General features: G+C 39.8%; 1 protein-coding gene across 7 annotated transcripts in view; it reads right to left on the minus strand.

Moving 5' to 3' along the window:
- Positions 1 to 22,271, minus strand: part of EPC1 (enhancer of polycomb homolog 1) — a 64,995-nt gene that overhangs the window by 34,283 nt on the left and 8,441 nt on the right. For 6 of the 7 annotated variants that reach the window (XR_007907000.1, XM_051802338.1, XM_051802336.1 and 3 more), the window contains exon 1: positions 14,220 to 14,525. The exons of the other annotated variant lie outside the window; for it this stretch is intronic. Coding sequence is in view for 5 of the 6 variants with exons in the window: in XM_051802338.1 (XP_051658298.1) it covers positions 14,220 to 14,372 (153 nt within the window). In the remaining variant the exon portion in view is untranslated. Of the gene's footprint in view, positions 1 to 14,219; positions 14,526 to 22,271 lie in introns of those variants that run through there. 7 annotated transcript variants of the gene reach the window in all.

The raw sequence follows: 22,271 nt of genomic DNA on the forward strand, positions 1-22,271 counted from the left end.
CCTTAAAAAAACTAACAGAACTTGATACTTATACAGAACATTATACAATATTCAAGTTATGTGGGAACAGAAAAATATCAAAACTATTAAAAAGAAAACCATGTATCAATATTTGCCTAAAGTTCATCCATTCAGGAGTTGAGGCTCAGCATCTCACATCAGACAACAAAAAATAAGTTTGCCATAACAACCTAAACAGTCTAAGCACCTTTTAAGAAGCTACATGTGCATTCCTCATAGAAAGCCCATATATTACAGTTCAGTTTAAAAAAAAAAAATCACACTACACTAAAGAAGCTTCCAGAGCACTGTCTTAAACTATCAAGCTTATCTGATTTCAAAAATGAACAAAAAAAAAACTTCTTCACATTAACCACTCCCAAGTCTGCAGAAAAAGCATTCAGTGCATCAAAGCCATAACTATTAGCTAGTCTGCTAAACAAGCACAATTTCAGGGACTCCTGAAATTTAAGCACTTTATTCTTCTGTATAACAATTTATTTCCATTGTGTTATACAGTGATGAGCAGAAACACGACCTGCACACGCACACAGAGGATGGCAGAGCGTACCTGACCCTGTCCTTGAATAACTGTCAGTGCAGTGCCAGTGGTATCAAAGTTCCCATCTCATATTCCCCCAAACTACAACTTTTGTCAAAGAAAAAAAAAAGAAAAAAAGTATTGGAGTTTGTAACTCTTAGTAAAAGGAACTTTTTCATGTACTAAGACAGTAAGATACCAAGAGAACTGACAAGACATTTGGGAAAACTAAAGTAACACCCCGCAAGTACAAATGCTAGAAGAGACATACTGAAGAGTTACACTACATAAGGCATCTGGTAAAGAAGAAACCTGCTTAGCAATTACTTACAATTGCTCTAGTCAACTAAATTTTGTCAAAGTACATTCATGAAAATGCAAGTAAAACCTACCAATGCTTTTCATGTAAACACTCCTAGCTTCTGTATTCACACCACCAACAGATCAGAGTTTCAGGCCTGATGCCACAAAGGTGGAAAAGTGCTTCTTCAATAGTGACAGTGACAGGTGCAATACTGAATAACCTAAAATAGATTTTCCAAAGATTGCACCACTGTGGTGAGGTTATCTATGTATTTCCTGCTACTCATATAAGTCTTAAGGTGGTAAATGTACATGTTTAGACACTTTCCTTGGCTTAGAATGAACATTGCTACATCTGCATGAATAAGGATGATACTTAGAGCAGAAGCCTGTATTAGGCTGAAAAGCTTAGAAAACATACCAATTTAAAAGTTTCCTGATCAGTAAAAATATGTTTTGAAGGATAAACTACCAGTCAAACACCAAATCATTATTCTTCATAGCTCAGCTATTTATGGTGACTTGTAATCTTCAGGTTTACTTAAATTGCCTTTTAAAACACAAGATAGACCTAGCATTTCAAATTCATGACCTTCTACATGCAATTATGACCAAACCTGCTTTTAAGACTGGTACAAACACTGAGCAACAAAGACAGTAAAGTCATATGGAAGAGGGGAGGAAAGAAGAAAGAACAGAAGAACAGGGGTGAATGGGAAATGTTCCCTACAAGAACAAGTATTTCCTTAATGTTTGTAAGCTCAGGGTATTTTAAGTTCCATTGTTATTCTCTCTGTGCACACAGTCAGAGTTAAGTGTTTGACTGGGACAAAACAGGACTACTGAATGTCACATCCAAGGAGAGTCAGCTGAGCCCCATCCTGCTGGTCACAACACAGACCTGATGCTTTTCCACATGTGCAGTTGCACACAGCTACTGATTCGTAATGGGCAATTCCCAGCTACAGGGGAATAAAGTTACAGGGGTATGAATATCCATGATTTCATGTGTCTGTGTAACATATATAAATATATTAAGTGCAACAGACATTTCAGAGACTGCTTTGTGCCCTTCTCAAATACTGAGTCCAAGGATACAGCCCAACTATCAGCAGCCATTCACATTAACAGGACTTCAGAAAGCATCCTCTTATGCCAGACATCCCACCTGTCCCTCTCACCACCCAGAGCCATGTAAACTATCAGAGGCTTTCAGATATTTGTACTTTTCATTAATTCATAAGTCCCTTCTCTGCAAGGACTCTTCTGGCTACACTACCATTAACAAGCATATTCATAAAAGATTATTAGCACATTGCATCTTGAAAAATATCAACTTGACACTGCATACATTCTTGGAGAGTAGAATTCAGAGCTCCCTAAGGTATTATACTATTAAATTACCAACTACCACTTATACCACTTACCACATTTAATGGCTTGATTTGGCTTACAGTAACTGCAAGTCAAAGTAACATGATGTTCTCTCCATCCCTGGTCATGATACTGTTGCCAAAAGCTGGCTCAGGACCTCAAATTCCAGATCCACCTGTACAGAGTGCCATCTGCTAAAGTGGTGGTCTTACTTCCTTCAAACTCTCAGCAATAAATCCTAACATTCTCAGGTAATGTGCATGCATGATTCATATTTAACAAGTGTGAAAGAGCAAAGAATTGAAACAACTCAGAGTTAACTTCTCAGCCAGCACTTAGCCCTGCGATCATCTGATGAGAAATTACATCACAGCCTGACTGTGCACACTCACTCTCCCTGTTAATGGTGGGAATAAACCACAAAACCAAAACAAACATCCAGCCAGTATAAACTCTACATACACACCTGGGAGGGAACTCTACATACACACCTGACCACAGTGCAAAACAATCTGGGCTAAGACACTCTACAGCAAAATTATTGCTACATCTTCCCCTTCTCTCTATTAACTAAAAAAATGCTTCTTATACAGTGTTCTCTAGAGCACTGGTCAAGTAAGAGGTCAAACTTTCCCTACTGAGAGACAGGACAATAATATTCCTGAGAACATTAACACTGGAAAACATTCAAACTATCATTTTCCAGAAAATTATACCAGGGAAATTACAATTTAAATTTCATATACCTCACTACTTTAATTTTTCCAATTACTGAGTTAAGCAAACCTCTGAATACAGCATTTAAAAATAATCAGGTTACTAAATCACGCACCCGGACCTTTTTTTATCGGCTGAAATGAATCACTAATGAAGAGATTGAGGACTTGGTTTCACAAGTTTGAGGTTTTTATAGGCTCTTGTTTACCAACAGAAATATCAATGAATTGCTTCTGGATGTCTTAGGAACTTCATACAATAACAAAACTGTTACTTTCTGATGGGACTTAATCCACAACATACCCATGTCATCAACACTTAAAAAATTATAGCTAGTAGATGTTTCTTTCCTCAGCAATAGAAACGTCATAGAAGCCCTTTAGAGCTTCTCTTTACTCACCAGTACTTTCTTCCAGTACTTAATGCTAAGTTTTGTCTTTATTTCTAGGACATTCTGTAGCCCATATTCCAACCACCTGAAATCCTCAAAGACAACATTTCACAACTACCATCTACCAGCACAAGGTCCTTCTGTAGTGAAGTACAGATGCCATGGAAAAACAGTCCAGATGTAAGGGTTTAACTGCAACAAACCTCACTGCTTTTGGTTCCAGTCCAAGACATGTCAAATTTGTTTTCAATATTTAGCTACCATTAAGCTCATTTCTAAACACCTTTGCAAGATAAAATACCTCAGAGGAAATACCTCTCTTTCAGAGGAAGGTTGAGAGCATGAGCATGCAACAAAGTTCTGCTAATCACTCTTATCCTACAGCCCTGTTAAGGATTTGTTAGGCAGAAGTGCTTTGTAAATATGCATCTTTCACAGATTTCCCACTCACATTTCCTTCTCACAAAATACACCTTATATTACTGACAAAAAAAGGGAACCTGTTTTCCTCCAGGTTTGATAGCTCAAGTTCCTTCCCCTCACACATACACTAAGAAAATAAAGTCTTGCCTATTGACCTAAAGTTCTAACTATGAAAAACATTAATTTCCCAAGAGGGACCGTGAGTATTAAACTACCTTTAATCCTAATATTTGAACAGTCTCATTTACTATTTGGCCTACTTTGAGACCACAGCATCATCATCAGAAAACAGAGCAAGTGCACTAATATTAATAACAACTTTCTTCTAACAAGAAAAGATAAATAGCAAGAGAAGGGCAAACAAGGTCATCATGTTTGGCAAAGAAAACATGAGAGTAAAAAAAAACTCATCGAGAAACACACTAGAGTGCATAAATGCATCTCTAAGTATCCAAACGCTGCAACACTTTTGTACAAGTAACCTGCTTAAAGGAGTCCGTACAAAACACAAAACATTCTGCAGGACCCAAATCCATGCTGGCTCTTACCTGTAGCCTTACTCCTAAACTTTCCAGTAAAACCCCCCTGTTGTCTTAAATTCAGCTCTTTTATGAGATGTATCATATCTAGGTTAGTGAATTGTCAATCTTGTCATATCACAACACTGCACAATCTTCTCCCTGAAACCAGTTCCTATTTTCTGCCACTCTTTTCAGAATTCTCTTTCTTGTATTTTAAGTACCGAGAAAAATCAAGTATCAAAAAGGCACACAGGACATATCCTGCTGAAATACTAATACAGAACTGGGGGTGGAGGGGTGGAGACTTTACCACGCATTTAAAAGCTGCATTTCTTAAGGAAAAACATAAAAGCACAAAGGAAGTCAGGAATCCAATTTTATCACCAGTGTTCCAAGAAACTTAAGAAGAAGAACAAAATTAGAGAATTTAGAAACACACAAGAATGGGACATTTCAAATAATTAAATCCTGTGAAACACCTGGAAGGAAACATGTTCCATACTATGTAGACAGATAAACATCAGGAATGATAATAATAAAAAAAAAAGAATTAAAAAAAAAATAAAATCAAGTCATATAAAGTGCTTCCATGCCTATGCCAAGAAAAGCATTTTCAGTGAGCCTAACTGCAGATCAAGAGTTTAGAAAAGCAACATGCACCCTTCTTCACCTTCCTAAAGAAGTTCCGCATCTTTAATGCACAATCATTACACTTTCATAACAACACAGCCTGACACAAAATCCTTGAGTTTTGAAAAGGAAAATCTGGGGAAAAAAAGTCGATGCAGAATTCCTCTTTGCATGCTAACACCTTCCCAGCAGTCACACTTTGCATTGAACATCTGACCAATGAAAATCCTGAACACTACAGTGCTTCAAAGCATAACAAAAAACACACAGTAGCATTAAATGTGAGCATAGGGCAGCCTTTACTACAAATCTCTCTCCTCGAATGTAAGCTTTGTAAGTGTTCCAGGAAGGCTTCAAGATCTCTAACTGATTTCTATTTATGACTTGGAACAACCTTGAAGTCTTGAAATTGATATAAAGGTATGAACTCAAACGGATATTGGAAAGTAATCCTTTCCAACAACAGCCTCTTGAAAGCTTCCAATTCAAAAAGCAATAATTTTGTAATTCCTGATTAAATATAAAGGAAACAAATCTTTAAGAGTGGTACTTAAGCCTTAAGAGGATCGTTTCCTCTCTCACTCGAGCTATCTACCTGTGCTTGAAGAAAATGACAGACCAGAAAGTTTTCAAACTTTTATTGCATTCTCAATTCATTCAATTCACCTTCACATATCTGATTAACTGGAAAGATCCTCCCAGAACAGCACATAAAGCTAAATACACAGAAATACACATGGACTGGTGGAAGGGAGAGCAGAGCACACTCACTAAACAGGAAGAGTATATACACAGACACAAGAGCAGCAGCCAGCATTTTCTGCCTGATGCCATTTGATGTGTTCCTTGACATTAAAGCTGGTTTTCCCTCTTACAAGTGCAATGTGTAAAAAGAACAAGTAACTTATTACATATACCTATATGGTCTGCAAATTGGAATGTTCTGCTCTAGCAGAGTAGATTCCCGCACATATACAGGTACTTGTTCCTTTAAAACAAAAACTTGAAAAAATAATGCATTAACTTACAGGTATTCAAAACTCAGACCAAATACTCTCTACAAAATGATAAATAACTGCATACGTATTTTTGAGGGATATGATCATATAATCAGGGCACAATCAGTGTGGCAAGCTACAATCAAAGTGGTCTACTTAGCGAAAACACTGGCAGATTTAAGGGTTTGCTACAATGCACATTTTTCCTACCTGAAACAAATTAATATTAGTCAGGTTCCTATGAACAACTAAAACCTTACTGGAATAAATACAGAATGTTAGCTATTACAATTGGAAGAAAACCAAGGACATATCACCATGATTCTTGAACAGTAAGGTTATGAACTATTGCCCCTTCCCATTAATAATGTTATTAATATTCTTCTGCATACAATTAATACCCAATCTTTTGCTGAAATACATTATATATCAAAGCTGCAAAGCAGTCAGGAAGACAACTTTATGGGGATCCTCCTTAAGACCAGCTGTGAAAATTCCCAGGAGGTAAAGCCTTTCCATACAAGTCTGGCTCTAAAATGACTTACAGCTCCTCTGCTTCAACTCCAAACCCCTGTCAGTTGCATTACTTCTTGTGCTATTAAGAATACTGCTAACAAAGTTGTATTTCTGGGTGTCTTTCCCCCTTTCCCCAGCTTAGTGTAAACAATTTGAGACAGATTTTTAAGTAAATGAGTACTAAGTAAGTCTAATCTTTTTTACCTCAAGTCTGAACATGGACAATTGGTCTCACTCCAGTCAACTCTGCTATGCAGAAAGCCACTGCTGTTCCATATCTTCCCCATGTGCAATTATTGAGAAGTCAAGAACAGGATAAAAATAATTTGAGTATGCATGCTCAAATGATTCCTTAAGAGCAGTCCACGTATAGCTTTCTTCGATGGAATAAATTGCTGCTGTATACATATATAACTTAGAGAACAGAATCACAGAATGTCCTGAGTTGGAAGGGACATCAGCAAGTCCAACTTGTAGCTCTGCACAGGACAACCACAAGAATCACACCATGTGCCTGAGAGCATTGTCCAAAGGCTTCCTTAACTCAAGACAGGCTTGGAGCTGTGACCACTTCTGTGGGGACCCTGTTCCAGTGCCCAACCACTCTCTTTGCTAGTCAGCCTAAAAATTCTCTGACACAGTTTCATGCCACTAAGATTACTTAGTGTCCTAATTATTCTACTTTCAAATAGAAAAACCTCTTTCAATATTAAATGTTATAGACAATAAACAAACTAAAGTTTGCTAATTCATATCCTCCACAATTTCAAAACAGAATTTGAACCTCCTGGAGAAGCCTCTGACATACATAACCAACTCCTGCTATTTTCTGAGAGCTTAAGTAGTTTCAGCATTACTTTAGAGCATGGTGTGCACATCTTCATCACTATTACATGGTCAACTGAAGCATGTACAGAACACTAACATCACCTTATCAAACCACTTTAATAGCAGTCCCCTGCTCGCAAATTAGTGCCCACCTTCTCTACAGCATAACAACAGGACATCTATCATAATTCCTAAACTTCTACACAGAACTGCTACCTTCTAGGACATTGTCAAATCCCAAAGGCATAATCTGTACTTCTTGTTCCTAGATGAACCAGCAGATTTTGCTGCTTCTGATTTCTAACTGGAACAGGCAATCTCATTCCAGCCTCAAATAAATGGCACCGATCTGTAACAGAATTCTGTGCCACCATCATCCCTCTGACTTTAAAGGAAAACACTGCTGGCACAGGTGGGCTTCACATCACAGAATTAACAACTTCTTCAGGTAGCTGAAGGTGGTGCATAAATTGTTCACCACAGAAGCTACTCCTCCCTATCAGCCAGATTTCCTAACTTGCATGAATGTTCATGCGCACAGAGTAACTTCCAACACTAAACAGAGCAGAACAGAAAGCTTTAGTGTAACTGAAGACGGAATACCCAGGAAGCTGTCACTACCACTAAATAGTTGGGACCTGGGCACAGAGAGAGAAAGGGAAAATGAAGCAAACACTTTTCATCACTTGAATATTTTGACATGGTATGAGAGTTTTCTTACACTTGCAATTTGGTCCCAGTTGTCATAAGCTGTCACATTTTTTCTCTCAAAATTCTCTAAGTATTTTCCCCACAAGGATATCTGAGGTAAGCAACTAAGCTCAACACCACACTAAAAGGTAAAGTTCAGGTCATTATATCAGCTCACAGAAAAATCTCTTCCAGTTATGAACTGAGGTGTCTGTAGACTGTTGCTTTAGACAAAATTGCAACAAGCCCTTGTTTCCCTGTTCCCCACCTATCAAATTATCAAACACGTAGGTTCTTGGAAATGTAATCTACAAGTGAAGTGTATTTAAAGTTGAGCACAAAAAAAAAGATTAGACTGGTATATAAAATTAATGCTTCCTGCTATGAGTGAGCAGAAAAGCTGGACAAAGTAGGACACGACACAGACAGGAAGCAATACTCTTCCAGTTTATAGGACTCATGAATCGAAGAATATGCAAAAAGGGGTGTCTCTACTCTCCCCATTTGCTTCAAAATCCTTTAGTGTTTCAATTGTTGACTTCTAAGAAGAGACCACTAAAGGAATTCAGTTGCTCTGTTGTAAGATTTCAGGACTTCTACAACTGGGGAAGGGGGCAAAGATTCTCTTCTGTTAGTAAGCAAAAAACTTCATAGCGAGTTTTCTGATACTACATAAAAGAAAAAAAAACAAAATCCAGACTTGAAACTACTGATTCAGTTCCAGTCCCTGCTATGATTTTACATTCATGTGACTCCGATTGCCCCTACAAGATTCCAGAATACCCAATAACTGTGAATCATGCATCAGCAAGGGAGTGGTTATTTTAAGAGTATTTAAGACACCACATACACAGTTGTTGAATTAGAAACACACACTTTTATGGAAGCACTCACAGAATGCAGTTTCTTATGCTGGTAAGAATGTAATAAAAAAAGACTATAGAACCTTTAGTTAAATTTTCATGTGTAAGTTAAGACTGTTCATACACTGACTTGCTACACCTCAGCTACACATTTTATACATTTTTAAATTCATCAGAGCTTAGATGGTAACATGGGTGCCTTTTTGTACATTTCTTACCAGCTTTTTCCCTTGATAGGCTAAAAGCAGCTGTTTCAGCAGCAAGAGAACCTGCATAGGGTAGCCTGCCAACGCCTCCAGTATGGATTCGGGAGGAGAAAGGCATATTTTTCTGGGCAGATATTGCTTGGAAGGGATCTCTGGCAGCAGTGCCCAAGGCAGTTCTATGGAGAGATGTGATCCTTGAGGCTGCCCAAACTGGGTAAATGAAAATTTACCAAGTAGTGCTTCACTAAATTAAGACACATCCTATTAGAGAATGTGTTTAAAGTCTTCTGAAGCATTTGAACGAACATTAGCTTATCTTCACCAGATTTTCTATAGCATTAGGAAATATTGACAGGTCATACTGAAGGGGGAAAAAAATTATGGCTAATAATGAAATTTTATCAAGTAAGTTTTTCTTAAGCATCCCCAAAGGCAGGGTAAGGAAGATAATACAACTGTGGATTTAAAGAGATCAAAAGCACAGTTTAAACTATTTCAAGGGTTTGCTCAAACACCAGGTAACAGAGTATGACAGTATCCACAGACCATAATTACACAGATAGACTTAATTCCACCTGCTGTGCAACCTGCCAGTTACACCATGACACATTTACAAGGAAAAACAGTAAGAACTGAATGAACAGATTCATTCTGTGCAATTATAATTTTGAACTCTGGGTGCTTTATCCTTCTTTCTGCGACCAGCAACACTACCTAAAAATAGAAAGTAAGTTTGAATTTTAAACTCTGAAATCACTCAGGCAGAAATGTAGTAGGACAAGCAAGCAACCACTTCAGTGTTAAGGTGAGGGCAACGATTCACCATCAGACCAGGATCTTAGTCAGAAGAGGGAGTTAAGAATAATTCAATAAAACGACAGGACTCTCTCCCCTGCCTCAACACCAAGGTCAGAGACAATGGGATTTTAAAAAGTTTACCCGAGGGGAAAAATGCATCTAACCTATACAAACTTGAACATGCACAAGACAAAAACCCAAACTAACATCCAAAACCTTAGCAGACCATGGTACCATCGGCATCTACATCAGGATAACAAACTCACTCTAGAAAAAACCAAAAAACTCCTCAAAGCCATGATAATTCCCATACCCACAGGATTGTTATTTAACTCTGGAAATGTCACCAACACAGACATATTTTCCTATTAGATAATTAATACCTCTGATACATACTATGGGACTTAATTAAAAGTATCTCTGCTTACACACTAACCTTTGCTGAGGCACTGCTTCAACTGAGAAGTTCTAGCTTCCCAACATTTTAAATATGCCTTATAATGCTGACATGAGGTGCTTCAAACAAATGGCTTTGTTCCTTTAACTCTCTTAAAAAAACCCAAAACCTGAAAAAAAGCCCTAACAAAAAACCAACCAACTATATTCAGTTATTTTCCATTTTTACTTATCTACAAAGTCTCAACCCTCTCCTACATTTTTATTTCTTTGTATACAAATCTAGAGGCTGAGGATGCAGAGTGTCTTATCTCCTTTCCTTTCAAAAGGATGTAAGGAAAACAAAGGTAGTTTCCCTTAGTTTGGTTGGAGGTCATCAAATCTAGGATGCCTATAGATCTATGTACACTTTGTATCCAAAACATAAGTTAATGAGCACATTCAAAAAGCTTCAGTCTGTCTTATTTTTTCAGTTTTTATCCCACTTAACTAAATTTACCTCTGCTCTGCTTTTCCAGCTGTTCTCCTTTCAATCTAGAATCTGAATTTCCAGTTAAAGAAAAAGCAACATCCCCCTCAAAAACAGAAAATCACAGGCTACACAGATTAACACCTTTTAAAAAGTCCTTTATAAAGGATAAACAAACCCAATCCACCTACTTGTTTATTCAGGCAGTTATCAATTAAATTGACTTCCTAGCATTACTATACTATTAACAGCAGTCTATTGTCTGGTTCTCAAAATTACAGCGTTGAAGATGTGTTTTGCTCAAAACCAGGATTTTTAGACAATACAGGAGATGTTCAGTGTTACATAACAAATGTCATTACATTTTGAAGGATTTGGGTTTCTTGACACGCATATGTCTCCTGATACTTTTTAGTTTCTTAGATTTAGCAACAGACTTAGCAACAGCCACAACGTGTTCACCCCAAAAACCTGGGAGCTAAACCAACTGCAAGAACACAGGATCAGACGGTAACTTCCAGTACCACTGTCTGTGTTGCCAAAGAGCTTTTTACTAGTCTTCTACCTCCACACAAAATCATTACCTGAAGCCATGGTTGAAGCAAGGCACAGTCTACTTGTTAATCACTTTAAGGCCCTTAGTTGTCAGTTCTTTTAAGAGTTATTACATCTCTCGTATCAGCTGGGTATTTCAGAACTCAAGTCAACTTAGCAACATTGTTTTTCCTTCAGAAGACTCTTACAGAATATCACTGCTCAACTGAAGTTTTCAATTGTAACAGCGAAGATGCACTATTCTCCCTATTTATTCTTTGTAGGAACAGGATGAGAGAAAGATAAGATGAAAGGGAAGCAAAATAAGATTCTTTTTTGTGCATCAAAACAGTAATTAGTCATTTAAATATCTTGTGACTTGATGCTTGAATATTAAATCTCTTTGATTGCATTTTTCCCTAGGGAAAGTTATTTAGTCAAGAGGAGAGCTCTTAGCTCCAAATATGTGTTCATTTAAAATTACATTTATGCAAAACTCAAAGCATTGCTAGAATTCTATTTATAAAAAGTTATAAATGCTTGTTCACACTAGTGGAAGCCGCCCTCTCCTCCAGACTCTTACGGACACTTTGCCATCTGTTTGCAATACAAAACATCTATCATTTTCGTATTAGGAAAAAAAATCCTCCAACTCAGGTTTTCAGCTGCTACATAACACAAACAACTACTAACCTTCCTAAATCCTGCATGGCATGAAGTTTGGGAAACAGAACATGAGAGTATTAAACCTGTGAGGTTTGCCGTGACTTAAGTCATAAAATTGTGTCTCTCTTTTGTCAACACCAACTTAAAACTGAAGAGAAAGCTTTTTAGGGCAACAAGAGGGAAGGAAGGAAATTTAGCAAGTTTGCAGAAACATGAAGGAGGAAGAGTTTAATATCAACTATTTCACATAAGATTTGAAAGGGATTCAGAAAGACACCTGTGTCTACTGATGGCAAACAAATTTCTCTTGGGGGTGTGTGCTTGTGTGCATATTCAAATACAGGTATGAGCAAACTTTAACTAAGGAAAGTGTCTACTTACGCCTACTGCTCTGAAATTTAACCCTCGAAGCTAGATTTAGGAAACAAAAGCATCGTATTAACCACAAAAACAAACCTTATAATAATGTTTAATATCTTTCCCTTGCCCATTACTACTTTTCCTTAGCTAGGACATATCTCTCTAGGTTTAGGGAGACTATACAGACAGCCCATGTAATTTTCTAGTCTGAAAACTTGTAACTGCCAGGCAAGCAGTAAAAGACAGCAATGTGACATTTCTACGTAAATAAATGCCCACTCGCTCACTTGAACTGAGAAATAAACTCAGCAAGCATCACAGCAAACAACAAAACTTAAAATTCTGGTACAAGAGGAAACTAAGGGTGGTTTCTCTTATATTCAGAATCTTCAGGTTTCAATTCAGAACATATCTATAGTGTCAAAAAGAAATACAAGCATTCTAAGCACCGCTACCTACTCCTCAATGGATACCATGCTAAAGTTTTGAGCACCTCTACAAAAATAAACACCATCAAAACAAAACCATAAAAAACACCAACCTACCAATTAAAAACAAATACGAAAACACAAAAAACAAAACCACCACACTTCACAATGTACATTTTAGCGGATGTTTAAAGCAACTTATGACTTGCACAAGACTTGGAAATACTGAATTATGTTCAAATGGTAGGGAGTTATGCTACAAAAGCCTCAGAGAGCAGTTACTGAATGGACAACAGCATGAAGAGTATTACTCTCTAGAAATCACTCTGCCTGAAGACATTTCACAAAAACTCACAGACTCAGTTAACTTACAGTAGTACTGCCACAGACAGAAAACTCCACTTAAAGATGATACTTCTCTTAAAATAAAGGTAACTCAAAGGACTCTACATCTAGAAATACAAACAGAAACTTCAGAGCTGCCACCTTTAACAGACAAGGAAAGTCAGACAACTAGAAAAACTCAGGACTATGAAACTATCACCTTTGTTCTTAGCACCAAATTTCAAAACCTGCTTATGTAACTATTCCTACAGTTCTCCCCTATTTGCTGTGCTTAATACACAGATGGGGAAAACTGATTATACTAAGGAAATAACTAAAGATTTATAAACACTGAAAGTAACAACACACTTCAGAGCCGGGGTCTTCAACAACAACCGCTACCGAGTGTTTTATCCTCAGCAGTAACAGCTAGTGAGTGTTTCACCTATCTTGGAAAGTGCTGAGCAAATGATTAAACGATCCCGAAGTTCAAAAAGGTTTAAGTTTCACCCTCCACTGAGACAGCAAAATCGAGCGGGAAACGACAGACTTTTAGCCTCCCAACACGGATTTCCTCACTCTCAGTCGTGCTTCAGAACCGACTTTCGGAGGAACCATCACAATTTTACTTACACCTTACAGACCTCTTAAGTATGTCTGAAGGTGCTTCTGGGGTTTTCAAGTAAACCCGAGCGGAACCCCATCCGCTCCCCATCTCCGGGCAGGGGAAGGAGGTCCCGCTCCCCTGAGGCCGGCCGGGCCCGCGCGCGCTCCCGCCGCCGCGCGCCCCCCGCGGCCCCGTCCGGCTCGGCAGCGCCCCCCGGCGGGGCCGCGCGGGCACGGCGCCGCCGCCGGGCCCCGTCTGCGCCTCGCGGCTGCCGCACCAGGCCCGGCCCAGGGACCGACACACAAAATGGCGGCCGCCCCGCGCGGTCACGTGACCCCCTTTGTGCCTTTCGGGCCCCCGCCGAGGGGCCGCCGGCGGCCGCGGGTCGCGCGCGGGGGGCGAGGGGGCTGTGAGGGAGCCCCGGGGGAGGACGCGGTGAGGGGCCCCCGGGGGAGGACGCGGTGAGGGGCCCCCGGGATCGGCGCCTTCCCGCCCCGGGGTGTCCCCCCCCCTCCCGGCGGGCGGGGAGAGTGGGGAGAAGATGGCGGCCATTTTGTGCTTGCGCAGAGGCGAAGGTGGGGGCCCGGGTGCGGGGGGGATGGTGGGACCCGGCCGAGGGGGGGGGGTCTCACGTACCGACTCCTCTTCCTTCTCCATGCCCGTGGGCATCTGCGGCACGGCCCGGTTAATGGAGGCATATTCGGCCAAGTCAGGCAGGTCCTCGCAGCGGAAGACGGGCAGCGGCTTGGACGCGTCCAGCGCCCGGGCCCGGAACGACAGTTTGCTCATGTTAGGCGGCGATGGCGGCTCCGGCTGGGAAGGGGGGGGCGACAGCAAGAGCGCTCCGAGCTGAGAGCCGGACCCCGCCGAGCGATCTCATGGAGGGACCGGGGCTCCCCCGGCGGGGCGGGGCGCACTCCGACACGGGGCCCGGCGGCGCCGGCTGGCGCGGCTGGGCTGGGCGCTGGCTCCGCTCCTCCGCCGCTCCGGTTCCGCTCAATACGCCACGGCCAACATGGCGGACATTAAACCTCGACTGGCCGCCTCTTTCAGCCAACCCCAGCGCCACAGCCATTCCCACACTGCATCGCGCAAGGCGCGGGCACGGCGCCGCCCGGGGGGAGCGCGCGCCGCGCGGGCACGGCGGCGCGGGAGCGCGGCGGGCTCCGAGCGGCCGGAACGGGAGCAGGAACGCGGCGGGAATCGGAGCGGCAGCGGGGCAACGGGATCGGGGGGCGCAGCCGGGAGTAAAGCGGGGCTTTAATCAGCGTGCGGCACCGCTCCGCTCGCCGAGCCGTGCCGGGGAGCCGCGCTCCGCTCCTGCCGCGGCGAGGAGGTTTGGGCAGCCCCAAATCCTCCACACCGGGGACAGCGTCCCCGACAGCCGCGCCTGACCCTGACAGCTCCGGGAAACCTGGGCGAGAGAGGCGGGGAATTGCCGACCTCGACCTTTCCGGCCGCTCGGGGGCCGGACCGCAGGACAGCGGCGCTGGGCGCTGAACTCGCCCCGACCCGGTCGCGCTGAGGCGGGGTCCGAGCGCGGGGCCGCCCGGGGAGCGCCCCCGCCCCAGGGACCGGCCCCGCACCCGCGGCCCCGCACCCGCACCCGGGCTCGCTCCGTCCCCGCACCGCCGAACCGAGTTCGCATTCGCGCTACATGTAAGAGAAACACGAGCAGCTTCCCGAAAAGGAGGAAGAACCGTAAGAACCGGGCGCCCCCACAACCGCATCCCCAGCGCTTTTCTTTGAGGCTTTCGGAAACTTGGTCCGGCAGCGCAGCGCAGACACGCGAACTGGTTTAACCCTTGCGTGCATTTATTACCAGTGACCCGCTCAAGCGAGCTCACCCTAGGCAAAGGGTAGAACTCATCTGAGCATGTCTCGTTAGGGAAGCTCGTTTACATCCCAGTGAGTCGATTAAATTGATGCGTTACCCGGCGATAAGCAGGGGATAGGAAGGCAGAGTATCCCCGGTCCAAGCGCTGCCTGCACGTGCCGCCCCAGGGCATCCCAGCGCAGCCCCGGGAACGTCCAACTCCGCTCCCGCCAGGCCGGGGCTGGAGCCGCCGAGTTAAGGAACAATCCACCTGCTCATCTATGTTATGTTCTTGCACTAGATAATTCCAGTTCTAAAGTAAACCCCACCTTCTTGAAGTTATGCTTATTTCCGTTTTAAAATGTGAGAAAGTTGTGTTTTGATTGAATTCAAGTGCCCCTCCACTTTTAAAGCAACATACTGTAGTTTTGTACTGATATATGAGAATTGGTAGACAGAACTTGTTCTTTATGCCATACTACTCCTGGGAAATAGAACTTTAAGAAATAGGACATAGATATAACAAAAAAAATTTAGGGAAACCTAAGTTTGCTTAGCAATTTTAGAAATCTGATCTCTGTAATAGAAACAAAAGCCATTTTTTTAATCTCATCACCTCTTTAAGAATAATAATAATAATAATACCATCCTGAACCTTGAGCAACTACTAGACACTGGATGAAATATTACTACATGCAGTTGTTAGCAGCAGTTTCAAGCCAACTATTTGCATGTGTCTTCCGTGTAGGTCTCCCAAACTGTTTAACTTGCAAGCAACTTGGCTTCATAACCTCTCTGGGACCAGAAATTCTATCTGTTTTGCAAATGGGTAATGCAGTGGAAGACAGCTGCTAAGGAGAATGAGACTTGTTTTTTTTAGGAAGGTTTGGGTTTTGTTTGTTGTTGGTTTTGGTTTTTTTTTTTTTAAGGAGAGTGGCATGAACTAAGGAATATTATTGTATTCATTTGTATGTCAGTAGTTACATCAGAACCAAATGTTTAAACATTATATCACTTTATACTCTAATTTTAAAGCTTAAAACGCACACTAACTAGAAAAAGTAATCTTAAAATAAATTGCCCATAAAACATCTACAGTTTTCCGGAAATACTAAATAATTTAGTTTATCCAATTAGCAGACAAAAAAAACCCCTCAAAGCAATATGCCATCATAGATTGACTTTGACTTGAAACATTAAATGAAAATGAAACACCTGGCAGCTAAGCAAAAAATAAGGCCATTAAACATAACTCTTCACTTTTGCTGATTAAAGGAAAACAATACATAATGAACATAATTAAAAGCAAAGTATTGGAAATACCCTGAACTATAAAGAAAGAATAATCAAGTACAAACTTATCCTTAAGTGACCTTTGCATTTCTAACCCTGCCACAGGCTTGAGAAAAGTGCAGAGCAAGCAGAACAGACAATAACATTTGGATACAAAGAGGACAGTATGCATTAAGAAGGAGTGTTGGCCTGAAACTCTTGGACTCATCAGCTTTTAATGTTTTGCTAATAAAATAGACTGTGTTTAAATATTTTGTAGCAGAAGATGATTAGTCCTCAAATTTAACAAAATTAAATTGCTAGTAAGATGAAAATTGTGATATTTGAAAACAATGCAACATCAGCCCTAATGTCTGTTCTGTAAAAGGTGGTGGCGGGAAAAGGCATAGAACATAAACAGACTGATGTTTCCATTTTACTTTCCTTTCAGTTACAATATGCAGGAGTATTTAGCTTTTTCCATTTTGTAGCTTTTACCAAAATGAACACATTGCATCTGTAGACATCAGTGCTGCACTATGACAGCAGTTAATGTAGAATTGGTATGTTTTGCATAATGACCAAAATACTCTTTGCAGGCTGTCAGTAAAAGATCAGTAAGTGTAAACTAATTTGGTGAACCAAAGTGGTGTGTTATCTATTTTAAAAATTTAACTGTAAGGCAAAGTAACTGAAATATAATGAATATAACATTTTGAACTGATGGTTTTATGTTTTTTCATTTTGGGAGGGTTTTTTGTGTGTGTGTGTGTGTTTTGGGGTTTTTTGTTGGTTTTTGGTTGTTTGTGTTTTGTTTTGGGTTTTTTGTTTGTTTGTTTTTTTGCAAACTGCTGAAATTAGATCTTTAACATTTGGGGCATTTCCTTAACACTTCATTTTTTATGATATAAAACCAATTGAAAGAACTAAATGAAAGCACTTTATATATCAGCTATGTAGCTGGTAAATATAACCATTTAAATATACATTCAGAAGTCCTAAATTCAGACTGAGCATTAGGGGCAAATTTACAACAACTTGCTCCATGCAGCTACAGACAGAGGTCTCTTTTCCTCTCACCTAACTCGTGTTTGTGATGCCCAAAAACTTAACTTGCTATTTTGGTTTGCAGGTTTTCTGTACCATTTGACAAGTTTTTACAAATTTTAGTATTTATTTAGTTTTGCAGCTTAAGGCCTCTCTGAGTTAAAGAAAGACTTCCAGTCATTTATTTAAGCATGAATTGTAGTTTTTTGAATATGAGTTTAATATTGTCTCACATTTTAACACCAATCATCATCACAAAAGAGCTGCACATAAAGTCCATGCAGGTTAAATCCCGTATCATTTTTGGTGCTTTCTGGAATCAAGCAATTTCATATTTTAAGGATATAAAATTCTAGGAGACAGTCGTTCAACATCTAAAAAATTTTTTTTAAAACATTTTTATTCTCCTTTTTTGTATTAGGATTTATTTGTATTTTGTATTATGCTAAACTATACACTGACTTTCATATTCATAAATACTTGCAATTTTTAATTTTTGTCATTCTGACTACTTCATACCCTTCTACTAACTCATCATTTATCTATACATAAATTTTGTTGATCTGGTTTTTTTTATCTCCATAAATGCTAACTATTCTGAACTGATAAAAAAAATGTCACTGATATCTCCACGCACACACATTCAATACTCAAGTATTTAAAAAGGCACATTCTGAAATTACCATATCTGGATAAGCTTTAATGCATTTTTCATGTATATTCCTGTTCTACATTTGGTGGTGATGCTACTGTTCAAATTTACTTCTCAGCTACCTTTCTTGTATATGTTTTACAACACTAGATAGCTATATTCTTTTAAATCATCTCATACCTGGAGTTTGAATTTAAATGAGATAAATGTAGGCAAATATGACACTAGAGGTTCTTCATTATTTTATAAAATGTCACATTACAATAGTAAGTAGATGCATACAGAAATTATCTTAATAGCTGGAAGATTTCAACCATAATGTAACACACAGTGAATTTCACCTTATTTACTTGTGTCAACTGTCTGTGTTAAAAGAGATAATGGAACTGTCACACATAAACAGTTCAGACACCACACTACAAAACTGGTGTAGAATGACTTTGTGATAACCTCTGCGACTTTTCTGAAACATAATTTAGTGTTTCATAGCTTTGGTATCTCAAAAGAATGGTACAATATATTCATTTAGTTCTTTCAGGTGTTCATGGTTGAGATGCAGTAGGTACAAAGCTTATTTGGAGTTCTCTGAATCATAATTTGAAGTAGTGACCAAGTAAATCTCTTCCTCAATTCTTGACTTAATGAGGGGAGATTATATATATATATATGTTAAACAAATTAAATTTTTGTTTCTGGTACATGTACTGCATGGTCAAATCTTTCAGTTACCTTTTATTTTTTGTAGGCACTTTCAGTTTACGCTGCAGAATACCAAGAGATGAGATACTACTGCATTTAATATCGTGTTCCTGTTACTATTCAACAGAATGTAAGTAAGCATAATCCTTTAGATTCCAAAACTGCCAAAAAAAAAATATTTAAATTTGGAGATACAACAGCCTGGTAAGACAAGAAGCTCGTGCTAAAAATGAGCATGTAACTTTTCCACTACAAGCCCAACAACTGCTATTCTCATGAGCAGTATCTTACTAGAAATGACCAGTAATGCAGCATTACAGAACCAGTTGTATCCTCAGCATTCAGAACAGAGGCCCTGAAGTTGGCCTTCTTGCAACACAGTCCAAAGTTTTAATGCTTTGTCACAAGTGACTGTACCTAAAACTGGATAAGGAATTGCCATGTGATCAATGGGTTTCACATTTTAAAACTACACACAGGAAATCACAAGGCAACAGTATTCTGCAGCAGGTAATGTCAACAAAACCAAGACAGGCTGAAATGAACAGTAGTTCTGTCATTTCTCAGGCTCACTTTGTGCTGTGCTGCCTTTGGTAACAATGTTGGTTTAAGACACTGGTCCCTCTCCCTGCTCTGCCACTCACTCTTTCTCCTCTGTAGCTGCACTGCCCCCTCACTGGTATCGGCACCACTGCTTATGGAGCTGCCCTGAGTACCAGGTGGGAATGCCATCAGATACACTAACAACTCTGACAAAAGCCTAACTGCACATAGCAGAAGAAAAGCCACCCAGAAAGATCCGTGTTGGAATTTATATGTCCCCACTATCTGCAGTTTACGGCCACTGCCCTCTTTCTTCATGTGATCTAGTTTGTGAAAGCTGCAGAATACAACAGTCTGAACAATAAAAGCTGTGCAAAAAGGATTTGAAAATGATACAACTATATATGCAATTTAATACACACCCAAAATAGTAACACTGTCATAGGCTATATTTTAAAACTTTTGCCTACAAGACTAGTGCCTGAACTAGGCTATAAATGAAGGAGTTCTTATTTGCTTTCAGACTGATTACATATCACTGTGTATGGGTGGGGTGTTATAATTTCAAGTATATATATAACAGGCAAATTTTTTTCCACAAGTGAAAGGATCTAGGTGCCAATTTAATGGTGTAATCTTCTCTGGGGATGTCTTTTCAGTTATACATACTCAAAAGTCAAGTCCAGCATCCTCAGGGAAACTAAGCTGAACCTCAACTTTTTGGATATGCCACTGAGCCATATCTAAAAGAGAAGGAAAATCACTAGCCAGCAATTCTCTTACAGAGAAGACACAAAGTAAAGAGAGCAAAAGCTATAGCCAGATTCCTACTTTTCCAACTATAGCTAAGCTCTTAGAGATAGTGGAGGCACTTGCCTATATAGGAGGACCAGAAAGTGCAAGAGGAATGAATGACTTAGGATTATTATTTTACAGAGCTCAACATTTGTCCCAACATTACCTGGACAGACAGAGCCCATTTTACCATTCTCTTGCCTAAAATGTATCTGAAAGCACAGAGGGTTTGAGGGAGGTTGCTTTGTACTGTCAGAAAGGAATGAGCTTCCTTTATATGGCTTGTTCCAGAGATTCAAGTTCTTATGTGTCTAGGGAAAACACATTATAGTGGAAGCAGTTATTCTCTTAGATACAGCAGTGGTGATGACACAAATTATGCAGAGACTCTTCTGTATTGGAATTTATTTTTCCCTGTTTAAATTTTAATGGATTCAGAAAAGTTATCCTAAGAATTGCAAGAGTTAAAAGTGATTTATGAGTTTGTCCTTTACGGTTTTATGTTAAAATGTGTAATCCCTCTAAAATACTGTGCTAGACACACCTTGAATTCTTAATTTAGTCATTTTCACCAGCAACTCATTTCACAAAATAATCTTTTAGGATTAAGTAGTAAGACAAAGGGAACCAAAAAAAAATCCAAAAATGTCTGACTTTATGCTCTGGTTTGTTTTTTTTTTAAATCTTAATCCAAAACATTTTGTGTTCTGACATACAAAACAATAATAATATTAAAATCACAATTTATTAGGTAAACACAATTTGAGCTGGACAGACTGGCTAGGCACCTCTTACTTAGGTATGGACTTCTGCAAATATCAGATTATAACACATGAATGATTTCTGAGTCAAGTGAATTTAATCATATGATTCTGTATTATTTCCAGTAGAAAAGCCAGCAGAAGGGCAAAAAACCTTATGCTTTTCTTGCAAAAAACCTCACAACTAAGCAAACAAACAAAACAAAAAAGCAAGCAAAACCACAACCAAAAAATAAAAAAAAAAGCCCCACTTTCTCTTGTGAACACAACTCTAATTCAAGAGCTAAGGATAGATTACTTTGATATTCTGCATAGGATAAGGTGAAAGGCTAAAAAAGGAAAACAGAAGTACAGAAATCATAGTTGTACACAAGTTGAAGATTGTCCTGAGTCTTTCAATTGACCGCTAAGTTAAAAACAAAAAAACCCCACCGCAAACACACACCACACCACTAAATAAACCTTAAGCTGCCACAGTGCTCACACCCCAACCCTGGATAAAGGGGTAAACTGGGGACAAGCTACATGCCTTTGCATGACTTTAGAAAGTTTACTTCTACGCTGTTAGTTGCACTGCCCTATGTAAATGCAAATACACAGCAAATTCAATTAAGGGAAAGACATATGCTCTAATGTCCTAATTTTTTACCTTACACTCCCAAGATAGAAATCCTGTCTTGCAAGTCAATCTATGAAAAATCATTTCAAGTGCTCCAGAGCTTCTGGTTAGTATGATCAAGTATTTTCAGAACTTCAGAACTACGTTGCTGATGTTAAATAACTGTTAAATAACGTTACTATATAAAGCCAATCGTTTTAAATTGCAGTTCCTGAATCAGAATGAAAGTAGTGTATCTGCTTGCCTCAGACAACTGTGGAAAACACTGACTTATACCTAAACAGGAGTCAGCCAGGCTTCAGAAGTCTCTTGCTGCAGGAAAGTATACTTGCATCTTGGAATAAAGAGGCATTTCCCAAGGCATATGCTTAGATTTTTTTTTTCTTAATGTTAGTGAGACCTACCTACATACCTAGCGTGAGTGAACTCTGAATTTCAGATCAAATTAATACAGTTGTGTCATTAAATACCTAATACAGGCTAT

The sequence above is a fragment of the Manacus candei genome, unplaced genomic scaffold, assembly GCF_025592945.1.
Source record: "Manacus candei isolate 608988 ecotype Guabito, Panama unplaced genomic scaffold, ASM2559294v1 h1tg000056l, whole genome shotgun sequence".
In the NCBI taxonomy this organism is placed as follows: domain Eukaryota; kingdom Metazoa; phylum Chordata; class Aves; order Passeriformes; family Pipridae; genus Manacus; species Manacus candei.